The 24,604-nt window shown below is 40.0% G+C and overlaps 1 protein-coding gene across 4 annotated transcripts in view; it reads left to right on the top strand.

Moving 5' to 3' along the window:
- Positions 1-24,604, top strand: part of Ryr3 (ryanodine receptor 3) — a 521,392-nt gene that overhangs the window by 250,944 nt on the left and 245,844 nt on the right. For all 4 annotated transcript variants that reach the window (XM_052725780.1, XM_052725779.1, XM_052725782.1 and 1 more), the window contains exons 11-16: positions 6,665-6,838; positions 10,369-10,490; positions 19,763-19,931; positions 21,600-21,735; positions 22,172-22,267; positions 23,650-23,768. In XM_052725780.1, coding sequence (XP_052581740.1) covers positions 6,665-6,838; positions 10,369-10,490; positions 19,763-19,931; positions 21,600-21,735; positions 22,172-22,267; positions 23,650-23,768 — 816 coding nt within the window. The remainder of the gene's footprint in view (positions 1-6,664; positions 6,839-10,368; positions 10,491-19,762; positions 19,932-21,599; positions 21,736-22,171; positions 22,268-23,649; positions 23,769-24,604) is intronic.

Here is a 24,604-nt window from a genome sequence, read left to right as displayed (position 1 = left end):
GTTTAGAGTTGGTTGAGATTAGATAATGTCGCCAGGATGGATACTATGGACACTGGTGGCTTTATAGAAGTGACAGGCCAGCACAAGCTCCAACTGTCCTTTGAATGCATACCATGTCACCTGTTTGTAATTGATTTATGTGGGTAACTTCTAAAGTTTGTATAAACCTAAAGCTGCTTTTCTCATAAAGAGTGTGTATTTTAGCCATTTCCTTATATTGGCCTTTAAATAGCTAAGACATTGATGCAATTAATTACTTATCTATGCTAATGGAAAAGCCATTCAAATAAGTCTGTTAAAATGGGTTTTTGGAATCTGACCTGGCTTAGTGTCCTTTTGCTTTCTAGTTTTATGGCTTTGAGCAAGTTGTTGAGTCAATATCGGTCTCAGTTTATCTTCAAGAAAGCAAGTTGATAAAACTGGTGTGGTCTTTGGAAGGGTTAGAGAAAATGTTTATAGAGATTTATATATTACTCATGTCACTTTGTAGACACAGTGCTTTATGTGTTGGTGTTGTCCTTGTAGAGTACTTAGTAAAATACGTGGCTTGTAGTAAGCACTGAGCAGGTGTTTATTTCTGGAGAATAGCAACTTGATCATCTAAGCCAAGTGCTAATGTGTCAGTTGGGATGTACTCATAAGCATCTCCTTCATAGCTGTCAATGGAGAAAATAACGTTTATTGCCTTTCAACAAGCATCAGGACAAGTGACCTATTCCTTCTCAGAATCATCAATGACAGGCAAAGATGACATCAATATACAGATATGCAAATCAAATAGCTGCAGAACAATAAAACAAATTGTTTGCAATCTATTTCAAGCAGAGCACTGTATGGAATGCAAAAACAAATTCCTGTTCTTCTCTTTCAGAAAGCCTTTGTTTCCCGGGGAGGTAGGGCATGTGCCAGCAAAGGTCTCTCACATGCATTCAAATGTAGATTTTTCTCACTACCCAGGAGTGATAAAGCAGTGGACTAGAAAGTGATTGGCTTTGAAACTATGTTTTGTTAGTCGCAGTTCTGAAGACTGGGGGATATGCCCAACCACACATGGCCAGGTCAGAAAGTACCTGTGAGGATAAAAAGGATATGTCTTAGTTAGGCTGTCTATTACTTTCATGATCAAAAGTGACTTGGGGAGGAAAGAGTTTATTTCACCCTACAGGTCCATCATCCATGGAAGTCAGGGTAGGAACTCAAAGCAGGAACCTGGAAGCAATAGCTGAAGCAGAGGACATGGAGGAATGCTTCTTACTGGCCTCCTTTTCATGGCCTGCTCAGCCTGCTTTCTTATCTCACCAGGACCACCAATTCAGGCATGGTACCATTCATAGTTAGGCGGATCCTCCCACATCAACCATCAATCAAGAAAATGCCCCACAGGCCAATGTGGTAGAGGCATTTCTCAAATGAGGTTCCCACTTCCCAAATGACTGTAGTTTGTGTCGAGTGACATAAAACTCTCCAGTACAAGGAAGAAAGAGAGTCATTTTGTGGTCCCCATGGAAAGGGATGGGGTAGCAAGGATATGTAGGTATTAAGCTGGTGAATTTGAATACATTCAGCAGGTTCTGGAACACAAGGCTTGTAACAGGTTTGCAACTTGGTCCTGGTGGTTTGGACAGGGGAATGGTGGCCTAGAGTATGTAAGCTCTATACAGGGCGGGGATTTGTTTCTGACTGATGGAGTTCTTCTAGATCAGCCTTCTGCTGTCTTTAGGAGTCAACTGGTCCTAAGTAAGACAAGTCCTATAGGGAGTATGAGACTATAAAACTAGAGAAACCAGAGGTGTCTTCTGGCTCTAGATGTGGGAAAGGCTTGATGTTTGCCCTGGGCTCTTTCTGTGATGGTTAGTCACATGGTATGAGAAGGAAGACATGAGAAGGGCTCTGGGAAAAGTTGTTCATTCTTACAACTCCTAGCACTGGGAGGCCGGACATGGCATTCAGGGTCATTCCGCAGAGCACCAATACCTATCAGAAGGAGAGTAGGAGGGTGGAGGAGGGTGGAGAGAGACTTGGAGGGTATTTTATGTCATCAGATTTACTGAAGTTTCCATGGGCAAAGAAAGACAGTTTAGAGTTCACTAGTTGGAGTAATTTCAGCTATAGAGGTGTCCCTAGCTACCTGGTAGCTGACCTGGGGATGACAAAGCAGAGGGATGGTACCTCCTGAGGTGTGAAGTCATTATAGAGGAGGTCTGGTTCTGGATTGTTCAGTGTGCATGTAGCAAGGATGCCTTGGAGCCTCTGAGGAACTCCAGGTCTCTCCCTACTCAGTTAAGTTTCAAAGATGTCGAAGTACAAAAACATGAAGAAAGTGTTAGGATGCAAATGTTACCATTGTAAAACTGCAGAAGTGATCAGGCGACTCAAGAAATAATGTCAAGAAAATCCCAACGAAAAGAAGCATTTGATACATCAAGAGGTATCCCAGAGCTGTGAGTATAACTCAGTGGTGAAGCACTTACCAAGAATGGGGGAAGCCCTGGGTTTGATCCCCAACACTGAAATGAAAAAGCTGTCACTCATAACCCAGTTTGGTTAAAGAATATGTTACATAAGAAATGAGGATTGTGTTCTCTTAGAACTCAGGAACTGAAAGGAGGCAATTAGTTTAGCCCTGTTCTTCAAGAAAGTGCCATTTCTAGCAACAGGATGATTGCATCTGAGGCCATGGTCATGCGAAAGAGGAGCTTTGGTTTACAGTCATGTGAACAGTCAAGGTACCCTAACACCAGCCTCTTCTGTTTCCTTGGTGATTTATGAGTGTTGTGAATTGGGTGGAGCTGGGTTTTGTGTTTGTTGACATTGATATCTGAGTTTTCTTGTTGTTGTTATTCTTCTAAATGAGAAGCAGCCACTGCAGTGTCCACCATAGTGACAACTGGAAGATGATGCTCTTTTGTAAAAGCAAAGGCACAAACACAATATAGAGAACAGTGGCTCATTTGTTTCAGTGACTACAGGAAATGGAGCCTATTTATTTTATTTTGGAAAAGCCATATTTAAGTAAACAAAAAATGAGAAAATAAAATGCTAATTGAAAATATGCATTATTTTTACCAGGAGCAATTAGAAATCAGTATAATTACCACATTTAACAGCTGTCTTTTGTATTGTTTCTATTTTAGTATATTGACTATAGCCAGAGAATAGTCAACAGATAAAAATGTTGATATCTTGTAAGCCCTGTTACTGGCTGGAACATCTATAGGGCTGTGGGTATTTCTGTGATGAAAATCAAGTGTCCTTTGTTTCATAGAATAAATGCATTCTTGACCAATTGCCTCTAGAGAAAGTCCTGATGTATGTATGTTACAAAAATCAGAAATCCGTTTCTTTTGAATATATTCATTTTGAGAAATAACATATTTTTAGCATTCTAGCCAATTTCTCAGCACACATTAAAATAAAGAATTTCTTTTGAAATATTAATACTACTCAAATTGATATTTTATGTGTGCATAAAGTAGATGATTTTCATTTGATGAAAGTCTGAAGGAAAAGAAGAACTGAAGTAGAAAATAAATACATATGAAAGAAAAAAATCACTCAGCTAGAAGTGTTACCTCACAATACGTTCCATAAGTAATATAGGTGCTGAGTTCTCTAGTAAGAATCCACTATTCATTGCCCTGATTCTTTCCATAGATCCATTATGAGATGATAAGTGCTTAACAGAGGAATGAGACAGTGCTGGGGAGATGCAGCCAGAGACACCAGCTGCCCTCACAGGCTAAGTGACATCTAAGGGGAATTGAAAGCTGAGTCCTGTTTAGACTAATGGAGAAAACACAGATGCTAGAGAGGAATTGTTTTTAAAGTTTTCATCATATACAATGTATGTTGATCAAAACCGCCCCACTCCCCACCTCATACTCCATTCACAACCCTACCCCAATCACATCTCCCTCCTAACTTCATGTCCTCGTTGTCAATTTTACCTGTTTATTTAATTAAATAGAAGTAGACTTTCTATTTTTTTATATTTTTATTGAAAAAAATATCTTTTCAGACAATATATTCTGACTAAGCGTTCCCCTCCCCTAACTCCTCCCAGATCCCAACTCCTTGACTGCATTCTGGCATTACTCCTAGTTATTTCTTTATTTTTTTTCTCATCTGGAGAACTAGGACAATATTTGTAGATCCATCAGAGGCTTTTTTTTAATGAAGAGTTAATACCTGAACCTGTAAAGAACTTAAAGTTGGTGCTGAGCATGGTAAGGGCTCAGTGCACATGATGCCCATCATTAAGAAGAGGAGGAATGTTGTCACAATCAAAGGGAATAGCATGATATATTTTTCATGTTGGAAAAATTCAAAGCACTGCATAGTTAACAGCTCTTACAACTGAGCAATTTAATGCAAGATAGAGAAAAGAAGTGGAGGTGAAACATTAGAATGCAACCACAGAGGCCCTCATAGATGACGAAAGGAATAAAGCTGCTATGCATCCGTATCTATTTCATGTGGCAGGCACATCAGGTTGTCACAGGGTGCTTACTTAGTACAGAAGTCCTGTTTCCATACTAGAGAACAGGCCAGGAAACAATGGGCACTGAAGAATAAAACTGAGCACAACGAAGGTGGCCCCTTGTCAGCGTCCCTTCACTTTGAAAACATGCAGGAGAAAGCTGGAAGGAGGGTGGGTTTTCTTTGGCTTACAGTTTCAGAATTTTCAGCCATAGGCTGCTGGCTCCACTCTTTTGAGCTCTGTGGTGAGGCCAGAGTATTTATTATGGCAGGGTATGAATGGTAAAGAAGGCATTCACCCCATGTCAGCCAGAAGCAAAAGGAGAGTCTAGGGTTCTTCTGTCTTCATCAGAAGCATACCACCAGAGGCCTAAGTACACCCCACCAGGCTCTTCATCTTAAGCAGTACACCACCTCCCAGGCTGATAAGCCTCTAACACATGACCACTGGGGAATTGTAGCTGGAGTTCTCTCCAGTCCTGCTTGGGCCTGCAGCCACTCAGACCCCATTAAACACACAGAGATTTATATTACTTATAAACTGTATGGCCATGGCAGACTTCTTGTTATCAAGTTTTCATATCTTAAATTAACCCATTTCTATAAATTTGTACTTTGCCACATGGCTTGTGGCTTACCCGTATCTTTATATCTTCTCATGGCGGTGGCGGCTGGCAGCATCTCCTGACTCAGCCTTCTACTTCCCAGCGTTCTTCTCTCTGCTTGTCCCACCTATACTTCCTGCCTGGCTACTGGCCAATCAGCACTTTATTTATTAACCAATCAGAGCAACACATTCACAGCATACAGAACATCCCACAGCAGGGAATATTTAAGATCCCAATTTTAACATAGCCCTAAGAGACTAATATACAAATGACAACTTTACCTTAAAACACAGTAGTGCTCCCTACTTGTTAAAAGTCTTTCTCTTGACTTAATTTTACTTTTTTATTAGTTCTTTTAAAATTCCATACAATGTGTTTTAGTAGTATTCATTGCAATACTTCCCAGTTAGGGGTCTGTAGAAACTCACTGGCCAACAACTCCAAAAGAGGTAATTCATTACTGGCACTGGGCTTTTTATTTGTTAGCCTCTGATGTCTAATAGGGACATCGTCACCCCAATTATAGAGTAATTCCATTTTTAAGAAGTATTCTCTCTCTCTCTCTCTCTCTCTCTCTCTCTCTCTCTCTCTCTCTCTCTCTCTCTCTCTCTCTGTGTGTGTGTGTGTGTGTGTGTGTGTGTGTGTGTGTGTGTGTGTGTGTGCGCGCACGCGTATAAACATGCTTCCACAGTAGTAGGTTTACATATGACTTTTTCAAAAGGTCTTTAGTCTTATTTATCCCTCCCCATATTCTCTATTCCCCTCTTGTCCCCGCTCCAATTTAACCCCCTCTTCATTATTTTCCTTTAACCCTTTATACCATTGAATTCTATTTCTCCTACCTTTAAGACCCCCATGATCCCTTACTAATATTTTAACCTCTATTAAGTATTCAAAATGAAATACACATATCAGAAGATTCAAAGCTAACATTCAGAAATGAGAGAAAGCATGTGACATTTGTCTTTCTGGGTCTGGGTTACCTCACTTGGAATGATTGTTTCCAGCTCCATCCACTTACCTATTAATTTCATAATTTAATTTTTCTTAACAGCTAAATAATAACCCCTGTATAAATTTACATTTTCATTACCCATTCATCAGTTTATAGATACATAGACTGTTTCCATATCCTGGCTGTTGTGACTATGATATTAACAGATGGTGTTTTTAAACTCCTGAATCATGGCATTTGTGGAAGATAAGAATTTAAATTATGGAAGATATAAATTAGTAAAAATGAGTTAACTGACCACTTAAGAGTTACTTGTTAAAAAAATGTAAGAAAGAAACATATAATATGAGAGTACAATAAGAAACCTACCAACTGCTTCCTTTTCCAGGGTTTTAAATACCTTTGAAGTGGCCAAAAGCTTCCATGCATTGGTTTTACAATTAGCAGCAGATAAAGTAAGTCAGCCTTTCTAAGATCCTGGCCTGGAGACATCATGATTATTCTGATAATAGCTTTTTGTCTTACAGATTCTGCACAAGTTATTTGTTTTATATATTGAGTTACTATGTAATCAGGCATACCTACATTTGTTTGTTTCTTTCTCTTTTTGTGCGTGGAATAGGAAATCAAGGAGAAATTGGATTCCAGCCACAAGAGAGATATGGAAGGCATGGGAGTTCCAGAAATCAAGTATGGGGATTCTCTCTGCTTTGTCCAGCATGTAGCCAGTGGCCTTTGGGTCACCTACAAAGCACAAGATGCCAAAACTTCCCGCCTGGGACCTCTGAAAAGAAAGGTGAAGTGTCTGAGACTTGTCCAGGGTTGTTTTACACTGAGTGGATACAGCTAGGCAGTAGAAGTGATTCTGAGTACCAGGTGGGCATGATTATATTTTACCCATTCCTGCTCTAAAGAGTGGTTCTGTGATAGATTATACATAGTTTCTCCAGTAAATTAGGCTAATTTGGTCACTTTAAGCCCATTTTCATTTTTTTTTTTTTAGAGTACACTATTCATGATGACTGTGGAAGAGCTGGAGCTTGTTTGATTCACTCTGAAACCCAGTCTCAATGACTCTTAGTAGTTCCACTATTTTGGGATTATCCGCATCATCGCTCCCTTCATTTAAGTGGATAATAGAGTTATTATACTATTTTCATAAGTCAGAGACTGACTAGAATGTCTATGGAGGAAATGCAGTTTGCATAACAATGAGACTACAGACTCCAGTGTGCAGAGAGATGAGAATTGATGCTCTGTCCACAGATGTATCCAGACTTGAGTAGTGCATCACAGTCTGCATATCACAAAGCTAGCTTGGATACTTGGAGAATCTTTTCATCAAAAAGTCAATTGCCATAATAGTAATTCTTTTTTATAGGAACCAGAGAATAGATGCCAAGGGTATGATTTTCTTGGAAAATTCTTTCAAAATGCATGTTTAGGCAGTCAAGGAAATCCAGAATAAGTTTATAGGAAGTACTAGTCCCACCGTATTGGCCTAAAGCAATAATGATCATGTCTCCAAATTATAGTTATTATAGGATATTGGAATCACACTATGTGGTAATAGGAAGGTTTCACAGACCAAGATCCCTTTAATACAAGCCCGGCTGGTTAGAGCAGAATATGTGGACTTGAAAGAAACACCTACTTTGATCTTTATGTTATTGCCTCCACACAGTTGCTGATCTGTAGACTAGGGAGGGAGGTCTTAGGTTGGCTCTACTGTGGTGGAGAAAGAATATAGACACAGGCTTAGCCAGTATTTCTGGGATTTCTAGGATCAAAATTCCCAAGTAGAGGTAGCTGTAGACACAACCTGAAATTCTACATGCAGTTTCTCATAGGATCCTAAGCTGTCCCTGTGTGGGCTGTGTGGGCAAGACAAAAAACCTAGGATATCACAGCTGTGATGGAGAAGCACAGGCAGAGACAGACAATATGATGGTCCTAAGGAGACAGAAGCTGGCAGTAACTGTCTCCCATACTGTGATAGCCCCGGGGAAGTACAGTAAGCTTTCAATGAGTCCTGATGAAGCCACACTCTAAAACAGAGAGCTACACTCTTGAGAATAAGAGAAAACTGAAAACATCTACCCAACTCCATCCTCTGCAGCCTATCCCAGTCCTCTGTAGAGTATTGTAGTATCTTGACAGGCTGTTTGGTTTTCTGCACATCAGCTATGATAATGCTAGAGTAGAGTTTGTGAGTTTGAGACTGAGCCTCTAGATGGAAAGGGACTCTGTCCACATAGAAAGATTTTGGACTGCATTGTTGAGATTGTGTGTCTTTTCCTGCCCATAGACCCATCTAACTGCTAGAATATGTATACAAATTTGGGAGCGACCTCTTCTATATGATATTCTAGCATTTAGCCATTGAAAGGCAAACAGTGCTATATTTCATAAGAACGGGTTAAGTTTTTCCTCTAAAATGTCCAGATCTGTGTGAAATGAATAAAACCCAGGAAGGACAACCACAATAAAGAAATTGACAAACAGTCTCTCATGTTAAAAGGAGTGGCCCTTATACATTGTGAGTACCTCCATGAGGATTATGATCTAAGGACTTGAATTATGATCAACAGGTACTCAATAACAGTATAACCAGTGTTCTCAGTCCTTGTTACTTTATGGTTTGTCTGTCCAGTTTGCATATTATCTGAACAAGCAAAACCCTAAGAAGATTGGTCTCTGGGGACCAGAAAACCAGGAGCAACACAAAGTACACATAATAGGAGTGTACTGCTAAATTGCACATTGTTAATCAACACCAGGAAGGTCTGGAAAACTAATACTGCCTAAAAGCTGGGGAGTCCAATGGTTAGGCATCTTATGCAATGCTTTATCTTCCTTATGCATATGGGATGAAAAGTTTGTTTTTTTGTTTGGTTTGGTTTGGTTTTGTTTTTTTTCTTTTGGTTTTTCAAAGATGAAAAGTTTCTTTTGTTTGTTTGTTTTTTTTGTTTTTCGAGGAGAACACAAACTTTTCCAAGCCTGTATCCTACTTCTTGGGTAAATTCATTATATTAGGCTTTGGCCAAAAGAAGAAAAATATAAGAAAAAGATTTTCACATGAAAAGAAAAATAAGCTTTGACTTTAAAAATCCTGACATACAGACCGGGCTATGGTGGTGCACGCCTTTAATCCCAGCACTCGGGAGGCAGAGTCAGGCAGATCTTTGTGAGTTTAAGGCCAGCCTGGTCTACAGAGCAAGATCCAGGAAAGGCACAAAGCTACACAGAGAAACCCTGTCTCAAAAAACAAAAAATAAAAAATAAAAATCCTGACATACAAACTGAATTCCAGGACCCTATGTGATCCCTCATTTCCATAAGATGTTGCCATGCTCAGGAATTCAGATCAGGATTTGACCTTAACCTGAACCAGGGTCACACCTTCCCACATACTACCTGCACATACTTGAACCATGTTAAGAGGACAAGTTAACAAGCTCCAGAAGTTGCCAGCTTTGCCCAAGATGTATCATGATGTCCTTGGTGATCAGTAAGTCCGAATGGTTTCTTGATAACTGGCCAAAGATCAGTAATTACTGCCCATATAGTAAACATCCCTTGAGTGCCTTTTACTTTCTAGGAGTCATTTTGATTTATATGTAAATCACCTAAACCCCCAAACAGCCCTGCAAGATAAACCTAAGTTTGCAAATGGTGACCTGGAAGCAGAGAGGTTCAGTAAGTTACCTGGAGTCATTCAGCTGGCAAACGGCCAAACAGAACTGGGGGGGGGGGGGGGATGGCACCTGATATGAGAGCCCTTGCTCTGAAATCAGCCCCGTAAGAAACACACTCCCACTTAATCCACTTCCCCTGGCCCATCTGCTAGTTAACTAACTTTCCATAGCTGACCTTCAGTAGAGAAATTCAGTCCTGATCCCAGAAGAGAGTTTTCCTTTGAATTGTTGTTGCCCAATTTACCTATGGAGGAGAATGGTCTAAACAAAGGGACTTGCCCCATCTTCAAGGGTAAGCCCGTGTTCACTTTAAAGAGAAAAAAAAATCCATTATAAATGTATGTTTTCTCCCTTCAAATTGGCCATCCAGGCCCAGGAAATTTAATGTAGCTCATACCATGGTGGCACATAAAATTTCATTCTCATCAAACCACCAGGTTGTGGGAATAATTCACATGTCAGTAATGGGGCATATGGGCAAAATAACTTTGTTAATGTCCCGTTTTCAAAATGGACTCAGGGGAGCTTGGCTAGGGGAAAGAATAATAAGAAAACACCACAGAGAATGTGGGTGGCCCAGCTGTGGAGTAAAGTGTAACCTGGACTTGTTCCCGTGCCCTGTGGGTAGGTCATACTCCATCAGGAAGGCCACATGGATGACGGATTAACACTGCAGAGGTGCCAGCGGGAGGAGTCCCAGGCTGCTCGCATCATCCGGAACACAACAGCCTTATTCAGCCAGTTTGTCAGGTACTTTGGCCCCTTCCCTTTCTCTTCCAAACCCACCTACCCATCTCCTTTTGATGCTAGGAATGTTTGGGGAAAGACATTCATCACCATTAAAATTTTGTTGCCAGAGAGAGATTAGGACAGAATTTAATCTGCCACATAGATAACCTACCAGCTTCACTCATTACTCACCGTGTCTAAGGCCACACTGGTTGCTTGGGTGAATGAATAATTAACGATTAATTGGTGCAAAGGATAGCTAAGGTCTTTGCAAAATGAAAAACAAAATGTAAAAAAAAAAGTCAGTGTTTTTTATCCTTTTGTGTTCACAGACTATTTGAATTACCCAACTATGGATTGGCTGTAGCTGGGGAAAGTAGCTGAACTGCATAGTTGGATGGTAAACCCTTCAGCCTCATCATGTTGCCAAAACAGAATTCAGGATTCTTTTAATCAATTAGTGTGAGGAACTGGTCTTTCTGGAATCAATACAGTGATCCAAGTCATTCTTCTCTTGTAGGAAAATCTCTTTAAAGCGAAGAGGGCTTTTATGACTGGGGGTCATCACAACATGAGGAACTGTATTAAAGGGTCACAGTACTAGGAAGGTTGAGAACAACTGGCCTAGGTGATGCCTGCCTGTGTGTTCTAAAGTTCAAGAAATTGTTCCCCTGGAGTAGACCTCTTAACCTTGGCTAAGTGTTAGATTTATTGAGGCAGCATTTAACACTGTAATTTCCAGACTATGTCTCAATCCAACTTCCTCAAAAGTCTAGAGGTGTGAGATCCAAGAGCCAGAAGTTAACAGGGCCCAGGCTGTAATCCCTGTATTAATGGCTATGGTGGGAGGATTTTGAATTCCAGGCTAGTCTGGGCTATGTAAGAGCTGCTATCTCAACAGTAATGACAAAAGCCAAATATCAGTACTTCATTGAAGCCTCTCTGATGATTCTAACATTCAGTAACAACTAACAATCATTTCAGCAAATTTTCTTCATCTATATGGTCAAAAATAGCTTATTAATGTCAACGTACCTAAGATATGCCCTGCAAAAGGGAAGAATAAGGAATGGATGATATTTCATTTTATAAATGATAACTTTATATAAATGATCACTTTATATAAATCCATTTTGCATTCATTCCATTGGCTAGAATTTAATCAGAGAGAAAATTGCATGCAAACATATCATTCACGTGGTCCTGACTAGCATCCAATCCATCACCTTTGAGGCGGATGGTTTTCTTATCTGTCCTCCAGGTCTCCCAAGGTTTGGTGTTAAACTTTCTTTAATGTCAACAGCTTTAACTTCACATGCAAAACTTAACTCTGAGTGAATCAAAGATTGAAATATGAGAACTAAAACTATAAAACAGTGTTAAGACATAGGCATAAATTTTCACAACTTTGGATTAGAATATGGATTCTTTTTTTTTTTTTTTTTTTTTTTTTTTGGTTTTTTGAGACAGGGTTTCTCTGTGTAGCTTTGCGCCTGTCCTGGAACTCACGTGGTAGCCCAGGCTGGCCTCGAACTCACAGAGATCCGCCTGGCTCTGCCTCCCGAGTGCTGGGATTAAAGGCGTGTGCCACCACCGCCCAGCCCTAGAATATGGATTCTTAAATACGATACCAAGGCAAAAGCAACAAAGGAAAAAATAAATAAGTTGGACTTTGTTGAAATTTCTAAATAATTTCACTGCAAAGGATGCAATAAAGTAAGCAGAGACAACTCACGTAAAGGAAGAAGATGTTTGTAAGTCATATATCTGATAATGGGTTTGTATCTAGGAGAAATAACAGGAACTTTCAGTGAAAGTTAAAACAATTGATTAAAATAGTTAAAGGCTCTGAATAGAAATGTCTTAAAAAAGAATATATGCAAATGACCAATGAACACATTAAAAGATGTTCAGTAACTATCAGGAAAATGACAGCACAGATCACAGCAAAATACCTGTCAATACCCACTAAGATAAAACATGTTAAATAGGAAATGTAGGATGAAACTAGAATCTTTTTTTTTTTTGGGGGGGGGGGTTTCGAGACAGGGTTTCTCTGTGTAGCTTTGCGCCTTTCCTGGAACTCACTTGGTAGCCCAGGCTGGCCTCGAACTCATAGAGATCCACCTGGCTCTGCCTCCCGAGTGCTGGGATCAAAGGCGTGCGCCACCACCGCCCGGCTGAAACTAGAATCTTCACTGCTGGTGGTAATGTAAAATGTAGGAGCTACTTTGGATGGCAGTCTAGAAGTGTCTTTGTAAGGTAAAATATAAGAGTTTCTGCAGGACCCATCAATTCAACTCCTAGATATATGCACAAGAAAAATGAAAACACATGAACAAAAATATCCATAAGTACTCAGAGCAGTGCTATTTACAATAGCTCCAATACAGAAATAACCCAAATGTTCATCAGTTTGCAAACAGATACATAAAATGTGTCATATCAATAAAATAGAATAAGCAACTACCAATGCATATCATCACATAGTACATTGCCTTTGCCTTTTGTTCACCTAGGTATGATCAAAAGCACGTTAAGTGAAAAAAGCCACCCACTGTGTAGTCTCATTATAGGAACTGAATGGGCAAATCTGTAGACCCAGGAAGGAGATAAATGGTTAATGATAGCTAGAGGATGAATGGTTGGGGGTGGGGAAGAGAGCTAATGAAAGAGCTCTGAAATGGTTTACGATTTGCAAAACTGTGAAGATGCTAAACATCATTAAGCCACTGAATTCTATCCTTTAAATGTGTGCTTGTATGAGATGTGAATTAATATTTCAATGAAACTGTTATTACATGGTTAATGAGGGTTACAAGCCTGACAATGGGAAAATTATTTTTAAACAGCTTATTGAGGCAGTGTGTGTGTGTGTGTGTGTATATATACATATATGTATATATATATATACATATATATATATAATTTGCTCTCATCAGTACATAATTCAGTGAGTATTTCCATTTCCTTATAGTCTCTAATGCCCACTGAAGTTTGGTCCAGTTGCCAATCACAGACCTGTTTTGTCTCAATTTAAAACATTAAGTGGATTAAATAAGATATATTTTGAATCTGCCTTTTTCTTTTTTTTTTTTTTTTTTTTTTTTTTTTTTCGAGACAGGGTTTCTCTGTGTAGCTTTGCGCCTTTCCTGGAACTCGCTTTGGAGACCAGGCTGGCCTCGAACTCACAGAGATCCGCCTGGCTCTGCCTCCCGAGTGCTGGGATTAAAGGCGTGCGCCACCACCGCCCGGCTTGAATCTGCCTTTTTCACTCAGTATTGCATTTCTGAGGTTCATTTGTATTATCTTTTTAAATCTGATGAACAGTATCTGCATTCGTATATGTATATGTATGTATTAAGTACACTAGTGTGTACATAGACTTACCTATAGAGAAATGAATATACATTTTATATCATCAGTAGAACCATGAGTTATTTCCATTTTTATCATTTTATAAGTAATGCTTCTAGAGATATTAATATAGAAGTTTTTAGATGTGTATAAGTGTGTGTGTGTGAGTGATATGCCATGTGTATGCAGATAGACACTTCTGTATATTCTCCTGTGAAGTCCAGAAGTCAATGCCAAGTGTCTTCTTCTATTGCCCCCTCCTTGCTTTTGGAGACAGAATCTCTCACTGAACATGGACCTTGCTAATTGGCTAGACTGACTTGTCTCTGTTCCCACCACCCAGTGTTGCCAGCACTCATGATGATGACTGGTTTTTGCATAGGTCCTGGGAATCCGAATTCAAGTCCTCTTTCTTGCAGACCAAGCACTTAACTCACAGAGTCATTTCCCCAGTCCCCACTTTCAGCTATTTCTAGGTGTTCCTCTCAGTGGCTTTGCATGAATTTCTACTGTTGTGTAGCCATCCCCACTCACTGTCATAGCACACTGTATCCTTGTGCCAATTTAATAGTCATCCCCATTCTCCTTTCAATGTCTATGTATTTTACTTTTCTAAGTACTTCATATAAGTGAAATTACATAATCTTAGCCTTTCTTGCATGGTTTATGTCACATAGCAAAATGATTTTAATGTTTGATTCATTTATCAGAATTTCATTCCTTTTCAAAGATGATAAGCATTCTATTGAATGCATATACCATATTTTGTTTGGCCCTTCAATCCATCAATTGAAATTTGAATATATACACTTTTTTGTTCTCTCTCTCTCTCTTTCTCTCTCTCTCTCTCTCTCTCTCTCTTTCGCACGCGCGCGCGCGCGCGCGCGCGCTATGCTGGTATTAAACTCAGGGTCTTACACATGCCAGGCAACAGCTCTACCATCTGAGCTGTATTTTCAGACCTGTTTATTTACCTGGAGATAGCATCTTTATGTATTGCCCAGAATGACCTTGCTCTCCTGATCCTCCTCCTGATCCTCCTAACTCAGCCTCCATAGTGCTGAAATTTCAGGCACACATTGAGATGTGGGACATGTTTAACTTTTAAGAAACTAGAAAGAACTGTTTCCCAAGGGGGTATATATCATTTATAGTCCCCTCATAAATGAATGAAGTTCCATTTTCCCTACATCCTTGACTATATTTACTGTTACCTTTTCTTTTGATTGTAGCCATTATGTAGGTGAAGTGGAATGGCGTGGTTTTGCATTTCCAGAATGAATAATGGTATCAAAACATTTTTTCATGTATTTTGTGGCCATTCATACATCTTCTTTGATGCAGTGTAATCAGATGTGTTTGCCTCTTAAAAATTAAGTCATTTGTCTTCTAATTGAGATTTCTAAGTTCAGTGAATCTGCTAGTACAAGTCATTTACCAAATTTATGATTTACAAGTATTATATCCTAATCTGATTTTTCTTCTCATTTTCTTTTTAATTTTTTAAAATTTTAATTTGCTTTATGGATCTAAGTGTTTTTTCTGCATGTATATCTGTGCACCACATATATGCCTGGTACCTGTGGATGACAGAAGAGGACACTCAATCTCTTGGGACTGGAGTTACAGATAGTTGTGAGCTGTTATGTTAGTGCTGAGAATCAAACCTGGGTCCTCTGGAAGAGCAGCCAGTGCTCTTAACCATTGAGCCATCTTTCCAGCCCTTCTCGTTTTCTTAATAGTGGCTGGGGAGGTGGTTCAGTGAATAAGGTGCTTGCTGTATGAGCCTGAGGACCTAAGTTCACATCCCCAGCAGCCATGTAAAATCTGGGTGTGACAGTGAACATCTATAACCCTAGCACTGTAGTGTGGGGAGAGGGTGCAGAGACCGAAGGGTCCTGAGGGCTCACTGGCCAGCCAGTCTAACCTAAACAGTGAACTTCAGGTTCTGTAAAAGGCTCTGTCTTAGAAAATGAGGTGAAAAGTGATTGAGATAAAAAAAAAATGTCAGCCTCTTGACTCCACATATTTCTACTCAAGTGGACTCATACACACCCACACACAAACACACACATGAACATACACATACACCATACAAGAAAGAAGAAAGAAAAAGAGAGGAAAAAAACTGGCCCTAGTGATCTGCCTGTAATCCCAACATTCAGGAGGCTGAACCAGGAAGACCAGGAGTTTAAGGCCAGCCTTGGCTACACAGTAATGTAAAGAATGTCAGATTGCTCCATAAAGACTAACTTTCCCCATCAAATGGCCTTAGCACCTTTGTCAAAAGTCACATGAGCCTAACCACAGGTGGTGAACTTATAATATCTGCACTGGGGAGGTAGAGATGCTCAGAGTCCCCAGGCAGACCCACCTAATTGGTAAACCCCAGTGAGAGACCCTATCTTAAATTCTTAAATGAGGTGGACCCTTTCTGAGGTATAATAGCCAAGGCTGGCCTCTGGCTGCTGCATTCACTTGCACATGCATAATGTGTACACCCCCGCCCCCCCACACACACACAGAAGTCAAATGACCACAAATTCAAGAGTTTTCTATTGATCTCTTAGTTGTTTTGTTGACCCACATGCCTATTAATATTTTCAAACACTGCCTGGGTTAATTTAAACTTGTTGAAATCATGTAGCATGGGTCCTTCAATTTTTGAAATACATCTAAAGCCATTCTGCTTTCTTGTGTGAATTTTAGGGTGCTTTTGTCAATTTCTGTAAATAAATCTTATAGAACCCTGCTGGGATAATTTTAGAAACTGCATTTAATCTGTAGATTAGGTTTGGAAGGCTTGCTGCTTTAGTAACGTTTAGTAGTTGCACAAACACGGGAGAACTTGAGGTTGTCAGTGTATGTATAGTCTTGGAGTTCTTTGGTGTAAGTCATTCCTCTGTGTTTGTGTCTTTTTAGTACTATTGTATGTGAAATTTGTATTTTAAATTTCAGTTCAGCTTCTTTTTATAGATACATCATTATTAAAATATTAATCATGTATCCATAAATGTCTTTGAAATGTTTTTTTTTTAATTCTAGGGGCTTTGCTTTACTGTAGAATTTAACAGTTTTCTCCATAAAAGATCAGATAATGAATGAAGAGAGTATTTTTTTCCTTTCTAGTAGGAATGCTCTTTATTCCTCCCCGCCCCTCCTGCTTGTACTGGTTAGAACATCCAGTACAGTGTGTAATGACGACACTGTGAGCAGATATTCTTGTTTTATTTCTAATCTTAGGAGGAAAATGTCGAGGTGTTTTCCCCCATTAAGCACAGTGTTTTCTGTAGGTCCTTTGAAATTGCCCTTTACCAAGCCATCGGTTTCTATAAATTCACTATGGTTTTCATCTTGAATGAGTGCTAGATTTTTGTTGAATATTTTTTTCTTTGCTTTGTGTTCTGGTCCTTTATTAATAAGATTTATTACTTGCAGTGACTGCTACAGGATTTTGTCTTCTGACTGGAGGCTCTATGTTTTTCTTCTTATGTTCTGATCATTGTTGTCCAGTGTTTGTTTTTCTGATACGTACATTGCCTTGAGAAGTTGACTCTTTAGAAATTATAAATTGTCTTGTCTTCTCTATAAATGCCTTTTCACTTGACTTTGTAGAGTCCCTCAGGATCACACATGCAAAGTATAGCACGGGTTAAACTTCTTCACTCCCATGCTGTCACCTCATTGGTGACTTTGACTCTCAGTCTCCTGGAGATTGCATCTATTGGATTTTTTTTCCTTCAAATCAAGTCCGACAATTGTTCTTTTTATCAGTGTGTTTAATGCAATTATGTTTAATTAAGTAGATGTTTATAATTGTCATTTTACTGTTTTTGTTTCTCTCTTTTGCTCCATCTTTTACTGCCTTCTTTGGGGTTAAATATATATTTCTAGAATACTGTTTAGTTTTGAGAATTATTTTTATTTTTGTTTTTAGTGAGTTTCCTTTTCTTAATAATATCAATGTGTATTTAACTTGAAACAACCTATTTCAAATTCACACTAACTTAAGTAAAGCAACCTTATTCCAATGTTGCTCTACTCTCTCCCTCCTCCTTTACGGTAACATTGCCATGGTGATGTCACCATCTGTTAGAAGCATAGTAGTACAGTTTTATAATGATTGTTTTACAGAATGGTTTGTTGAATCAATTAGCAGACCAAAACAGAACATCATATCTAAATACTTCTTTCATTATGCCTTCTCACCTTTCTCCCTGTTTCTTTGTATGGGCTCTACCTACTGTTTGGAGTCATTAACTTCCTGAGGACTTCATTTAGCATTTCACGTCTAACATTCACTGATGGGTCTATGTTTGACTGCAAAATGCTTTTGAAATTCAGGCAGCTTACAGTTCAATCTTGGAGTTTATTTTATAGCTTCTTGGGGCCCCACATTCACCCAGATATGAATAGATGGCATGGACCCTTGGCTTGCCCTACCCTATTGAAAGTCTTTGCCCTAAAGCTGACTGAAAAGTATCCCTAAGCTAAAAGACAGTAGACTCCCACTGTTCTTACAGAGGTTTGTTTATAAAAACAAACAAAGAAACAAAAAACACTACTTTCCAATTTGATATGCATACACACACACACACACACACACACACACACACACACAGAGAGACAGTTTTCAGAATCCTAAATTTTATTTCATTTTGTCAAGTTTTTTTATACAGCGGGTTTACTGAGCTTCCTTCTTCCACTCTTCTAGATTCTTCACCCTCAATGACTCTTGTTTCTCCCATCAACACAGGATCTTTTAGAATAAAGAATGACTAATGACAAATCTGTGCAGCAGAAGTGACAACTTTGCAACAGTTAGGAACTGAAAAGTAATTTGGAAACAGACTCTTGTCTTCCATCTCCTCCAAGAAGGCAACAGTATGCAGGAGCCTTCCAAGAAGGCAAATCTAGATTATGGAATAGGAACAGAGCAACAGAGAGCTGTAAAGAAAGGAAGCTAAAATTCCATTGCGTTTTTTCTTCACCTTCTGTACAGTTGCTAAGAACTGTGCAGGAGGACAAATGAGCAAAGTGCTAGAGACTCCCAGAAATATGCACAAAGCAAAGATACTGACAGTAGCCCTTTAAGTCTGGGATTAAGAAGGAGCGAAAGCCAAGAGGAGTAGACACTGAAGCTAAGAGGGATAATGTTGAGAGCCTAGAAAGGGAGGTATGTGCAGAGGGAGGGAATCCAGGGGTAAAAGGATCCAAAGGTGGAAAACAGACACAGAGAGCAAAGATGACATTAATACTTCGATGACAGAAAGCAGGTGTGTGCACACATGCAAATACAAAACCATCTACAGATGATCAGAAGACGCTTGGAGGGAGGAAGAACATGAGGGAGAGAGAGAAGACAAGATGGTGTAGATGGAGAGACCCCCCCACACACCTCCTCCAGCCTTGTGTTTAATCTAGTCTAAGAAGGTATCACAGATTGAAAGAACAGTATTGGAGATTAATACCTTTGTTATTTTTTCAAGTGTGTTTATTTAAAGAGAAAGTGTGACAGACATACAGGGGTGAATGGAAGGGAACCATCTGCTGCAGATAGAAACTGACATCCTAACAATCCCAGTTGACATTGCCTCTTTAGATTACACAGAAGTCATCATTAGACACTCAGTGAAGACCTGTTTGGTACTGGGTGCTGAGCATAGCAGTACTACAGGATAAATTGTAGGTTGCCAGAAGGAATCATGTTCCCTTGTTTATGACACAGCTTTAAACGGATACAAATATTGCCTCCCACTGCTGTGCTGCTGGGCACACTTCATCTTGTCATCTTATGGTTGTTGGTGCAACGACTGCCCCAGCAAGTAGGTCACTGTCCTCAGTATGGGGCTGGAAGGAATAAGGACCCAGCAGCCCTTAGTCAGTGCCCTGCTGGTGCCTCGTGCCTGAGCAGTGTCATCTTACATTTTTTTTAGTGGAAACAATCGCACAGCTGCCCCTGTCACCTTGCCAATAGAAGAGGTCCTGCAGACCCTACAGGACTTGATTGCCTACTTCCAGCTGCCAGAGGAGGAGATGCAACATGAAGACAAGCAGAATAAGCTCCGCTCCCTCAAAAACAGACAGAATCTTTTCAAAGAAGAGGTAAGTCAAGAGAGATTGATTGATTGATTGATTGATTGATTGATTGATTCTCTTTGCATTTGGAGCTGAAATATGCCTATGGCTGCAGCTTAGCTCTGTCTGTAGGCATACACATATTTGTGAGCAGACTCAAGAATAAGAAGCTTCCCAGAAGCTGGAAAAAAAAAGAGGATTTACTGGGGATTGATATTCTCTGAAACCACCAGTGGTATATTAGTGATGGCTGGCCCATTCAGACTGTTTAGGAGTTGATGCTTCATTGTGTATTTGTATCCAGAATCCACAAACAATAAATCAGCTTGTTATAACATGTCATTGGTTGTGATCCAAAAATTTTGGGATATGTCAGAATTACCTAGGAAACCAGTTTGAAAAAAAATACAAATGCTTATATTCCATCACAACAGAAGTATCTGGGAAGCAGGTTTGAAGGATACAGATGATGATGTATGTTATTAGACAGTAGACATCTGAGTCACTAGGATAGGGACTGATTGTGAAGGAAACATTAAATAGCAGTGTAGTGTCCTGAGACTCAACCTATTCTGGCCCCATTCCTGCCTTCAGGTGACCTTAGATAAGTCATGGCCGTCTCTGAACTCGGGGCTACTAGACTGTGGTGGACCTCCCCAGCACTAAATGCCTGCAGATTCATCCCAAGTTATTGATGTGGGATGTACAACAATTGCTGTCCAGTCTTCAGATCTTAGCAGAGTAGGAATTGGAGGTCCTCTGAGTGTGCTTTTAGACTATTAAAAGGACATTCACCATCCCCTCTCCTACACATTAGTAATAACTAGGCACAGATGTTCTTGTGGGATGCCATCATCTTGTAAGAATGCTGGAAAGGTAGTTGAAAATGCTCTTTAGGTTTGTTGTCTCTAAACCTCACCTAAGGGTAAGCAAAGTGAACATGGCTTTCTTGTGCAAATGAGTAAATTTCTCCTTTTATTAAAAATAGATGTTTTTGTTCGTACAATATATTCATAGTTACCCCTCCCCAAATTCCTCCCAGATCCTCCCCACACACCCCACCCAAACCCACACCCTTTCTTTCTCACTCTCATTAGAAAACAAAAAAGCCACTAAAAAAAAAATAGAACAAAATAAAGAGAAACACATACACATACCCTTAAAAAAGAAGTACAAGAAACACACACAGCTACAGAGACACACAGACTCACAGGCACCGAAATCCCATAAAAACACAAAGTCAGAAACCATAATATGAATGAGATTTCTTGAATTTGAGGCTTAGGAGGGAAGTCAGTACTACCCCCAGAGCAGTTTCTGCCTGGGTTGGAATCACTTCCCATCAAACTGAAGGGAAGTTTGTGTGGGTTTCATTCACACGGTCTTCCTTGCTGTGTCCTTGGACTGAGTTAAGCACAGCACATGGGGACAAACCTGTCACAAGAGACTGCTGACTCACTCCACAAATGGATGTTATTTAGGTCTACGAGGCACTAAAAAAAAAAAAAAAAAAAAAAAAAAGTGTGTATTTTGTTTTTAAGAAGACAAAACTCTGCTGGCACCGTGAAAATCTGTTGCCATATAAGTACTGTCAGTTTTAGGAGGTGATAGACATAGGAGAAAAATGAACTAAGAGATCCACAGTGCTTTTTTTTTTCTGTCAAGAATGCTGATCTCTTCCTCAACTCTCCTCAGGGAATGTTGGCCCTGGTGTTGAATTGCATTGATCGCTTAAATATCTACAATAGCGTAGCACACTTTGCAGGGATCGTAAGGGAAGAGAGTGGCATGGCCTGGAAAGAAATCCTGAACCTGCTGTACAAATTGCTAGGTGAGTACACATGCAGCGCCTCCCCTCAGGGGATTTGTTCAAAGCTGTATGGGTTATTGACTTGAAACGTAGAAGTGCTTGGAGGCCATGTGTTAAATGTTCAATTCTGACCTGATGAATCGTTGTTAACTGGTAGCTTATTGTACTCTCCAAATTAGAGCTAGAAGTTGTCAGCTGTGGTAGCCGAGTATGTATGCCAGGGTATGTAGCCAGTCTATGTTACAGAAGTGCCTGTGAGAGAAGAAGTGAGTGACAGATTTTAATTCCCCTAAAGGTAGGAATGGGGATGTCTCAAAGGGCCAGACTGGGTAAGGTGGCCTTTCGGGACCTTTTCAGAGCTAACCTTCTGTATGAATCACTCAAGAGCTTTCCCAGTTCTTACCCCATCGTTATGCCCTTTAACCTACATGATCAATATTTTCTCCCTCGGTTTCAGCTGCTCTCATTCGTGGAAACAGAAACAATTGTGCTCAATTCTCCAATAACCTTGATTGGTTAATTAGTAAATTGGACAGACTAGAATCTTCCTCAGGTAAGAATTAAAAACAACAACAACAACAACAAAAATTTAACTGCGGAAGAATAATTTTTGTCCCTTTTGTAGAAATGAAAACAGAGCTGACTCATTTCCAACAACAAGAGAAGGAATGCTCAATGCTTCCTGACAAGGCTATGCCTTTATTTAACGGACTCTGACTTGGATTTCTTTAATCCTTCTTCTTTTACCTAACATTTCATTCTGTGCCTTTGCCTTTACTCCATGGTGCTTCCCACACCCCCACCCTCCTACTCCACTGTTCTCTGGATACTTAGAATGAATCCCCCTTTCCATGTCAGCTTAGCAGAATTAAAGGATGACCTTTAATTTAAGAATAAATAGTCCTCACCCCCCCCACCCCCCAATGGTCTTTTGTATCACATCTATGGCCCTTCCTGATGACTCTCAGAGAATTGAGCATCATGGTCATCATCGGTAAGTAACCACCCACAAGGCTGAGCTGTTCACTTCTGAGATGAGTGCACACAGCGGATGTGTGCGCCCTATGCGAAGCTGCAGTGTTTTGATGCTTTTCTTACAGTCTAGAGGTGGCAGGTGCTTGAGGAAACCAGCCAAGGAATGGTCCCCCAAGGACCTCCATCCTGCTCACATCATTTTAAGCTTCTCTTCTCTCTGGTGCCTTCTTTTATTAGTGAAATTATATTCCTGGGCACATTAAGAACACCTTGATTGTGTAAAACCAAATTAAGGAATTTTTAAAAATAAAACCAGTGAAGCTCTTGGCCAGCTACTTCCCTTGGATGCTCATCTTGATGTTAACCTTGTATGTGCCATGATACAGTAATATTAGTTTACCTTAGGGTCTCAAACTGCACATAGAAACCTATCTGCTGTGCCAATGAAGTCAAATAGTCTGTTTCTCAAGATCATACTTTATTAGCTACATTAGGACATCAAAAATAACCTCTTAGTTCTGTTCTTAGAAAAACACTTACTCTGAGGATAAAGTCAGAATAGTTTTAAGTTGCGTGCATGATCTCTGCAATCTGTAGGTAAATTGGGCAACCACTTACATAGCTGTATTTAAATGAAGTACTGTCTGGTTTGGTCAATTTAAGGATCCCACTTTTCAGCTGCTTTCCTCAATTTGACAAAGAGCACAATTCTGTCTAGGAAAGGGAGTATTAAGTTAATGTTGAATTAAACTCACCCCTAAATTACAGGCTACATGGCTTTGGGGCTCCTGGAATCTGCCAAAAATGACTACCCCTCTCTTCTGGCTGGGAAGGTTTAGTAGAATCAACCAACTGTGGCACTCTGGCCCCTTAGGATGCTCCTTTTACTCTCGGGTTTCTGAGTTTGGCCTGTTCTGCAGCTTGCTGAATGGCCAAATGATTGTCATGGCATCCATGCAGGTATCTTGGAGGTCTTGCACTGCATCTTGATTGAAAGCCCAGAAGCCTTAAACCTGATAGCAGAGGGCCACATCAAGTCCATCATCTCCCTGCTGGATAAGCATGGGCGGAATCACAAGGTGGGTATGGAAGGGGGCCACGCCCGATGGTTTATTTTTCCTGCCTTTTCTTTCCTTCACACTAATATCCATTCTGGGTTGTTGAAAGCATGATGTGTAGTCCCTTGATGATTTTGACAAAAGTTTTGGGAAACTTGGGATTCTGAAAAATCTACAGACTCATTCCAAGACAGCCAGCCTCACTGAATCTTAAATAATCTGGGTTTCCCCAGCTTCCCAAGCCCAGCCCATCATCATTAGCCCTTAACATACATCTCACTGTGGGGCCAGTTGAACAAGATTGGCTCTCACTCTAGGATCTATAAGCTTAGCAATGCATAATTTGATTGGATGTGTGGGGTATAGCTGAGCTATACCAAGAAGGTTAAGTTTAGTTCCCAGCTCACTCCTACCTTCATTTTGTGGGAAGGGAACTGTATTTTGTGATGTGCTTCAGTCCAGGAAAAGGAGCCCATGCAGCACTGACCACATGATATGCAACAGCCTGAGGAAGCAGAAAAGCTATGGTCCTTAACATCTGTGAAATTGCTTGGCAAAGAAGAAAAATATGTGGGGGTTTGTAATTGCTTTCTCAGACATGGTAAATCAAAAGCAGGGGGGGGTTTGAGCCTGCGTCCAGCTTCTGTACATTCCAACATGTTCCTCCCTGTCTGCAAAATGTAGTAAGAATTACTGATAAGCCTAGAAGAAATGTACGTCTTGAGCCACAATCTAGCGCTACAGACAGAGAAGCCATAAAAAGGAGGATTTCCCTGGTTTCATTACATTGGGACCTTGCTACAGTGATTCCACATAAAGCACTTTAAAAGTAGCCCAGTTTCTTTACAACTTCCTAC

This window comes from Peromyscus californicus, unplaced genomic scaffold (assembly GCF_007827085.1).
Source record: "Peromyscus californicus insignis strain IS unplaced genomic scaffold, ASM782708v3 Scaffold_7__1_contigs__length_154581171, whole genome shotgun sequence".
Classification (NCBI taxonomy): domain Eukaryota; kingdom Metazoa; phylum Chordata; class Mammalia; order Rodentia; family Cricetidae; genus Peromyscus; species Peromyscus californicus.
The sequence above is the reverse complement of the archived record's forward strand: the minus strand, read 5'-3'. Positions and strand labels throughout refer to the sequence as shown.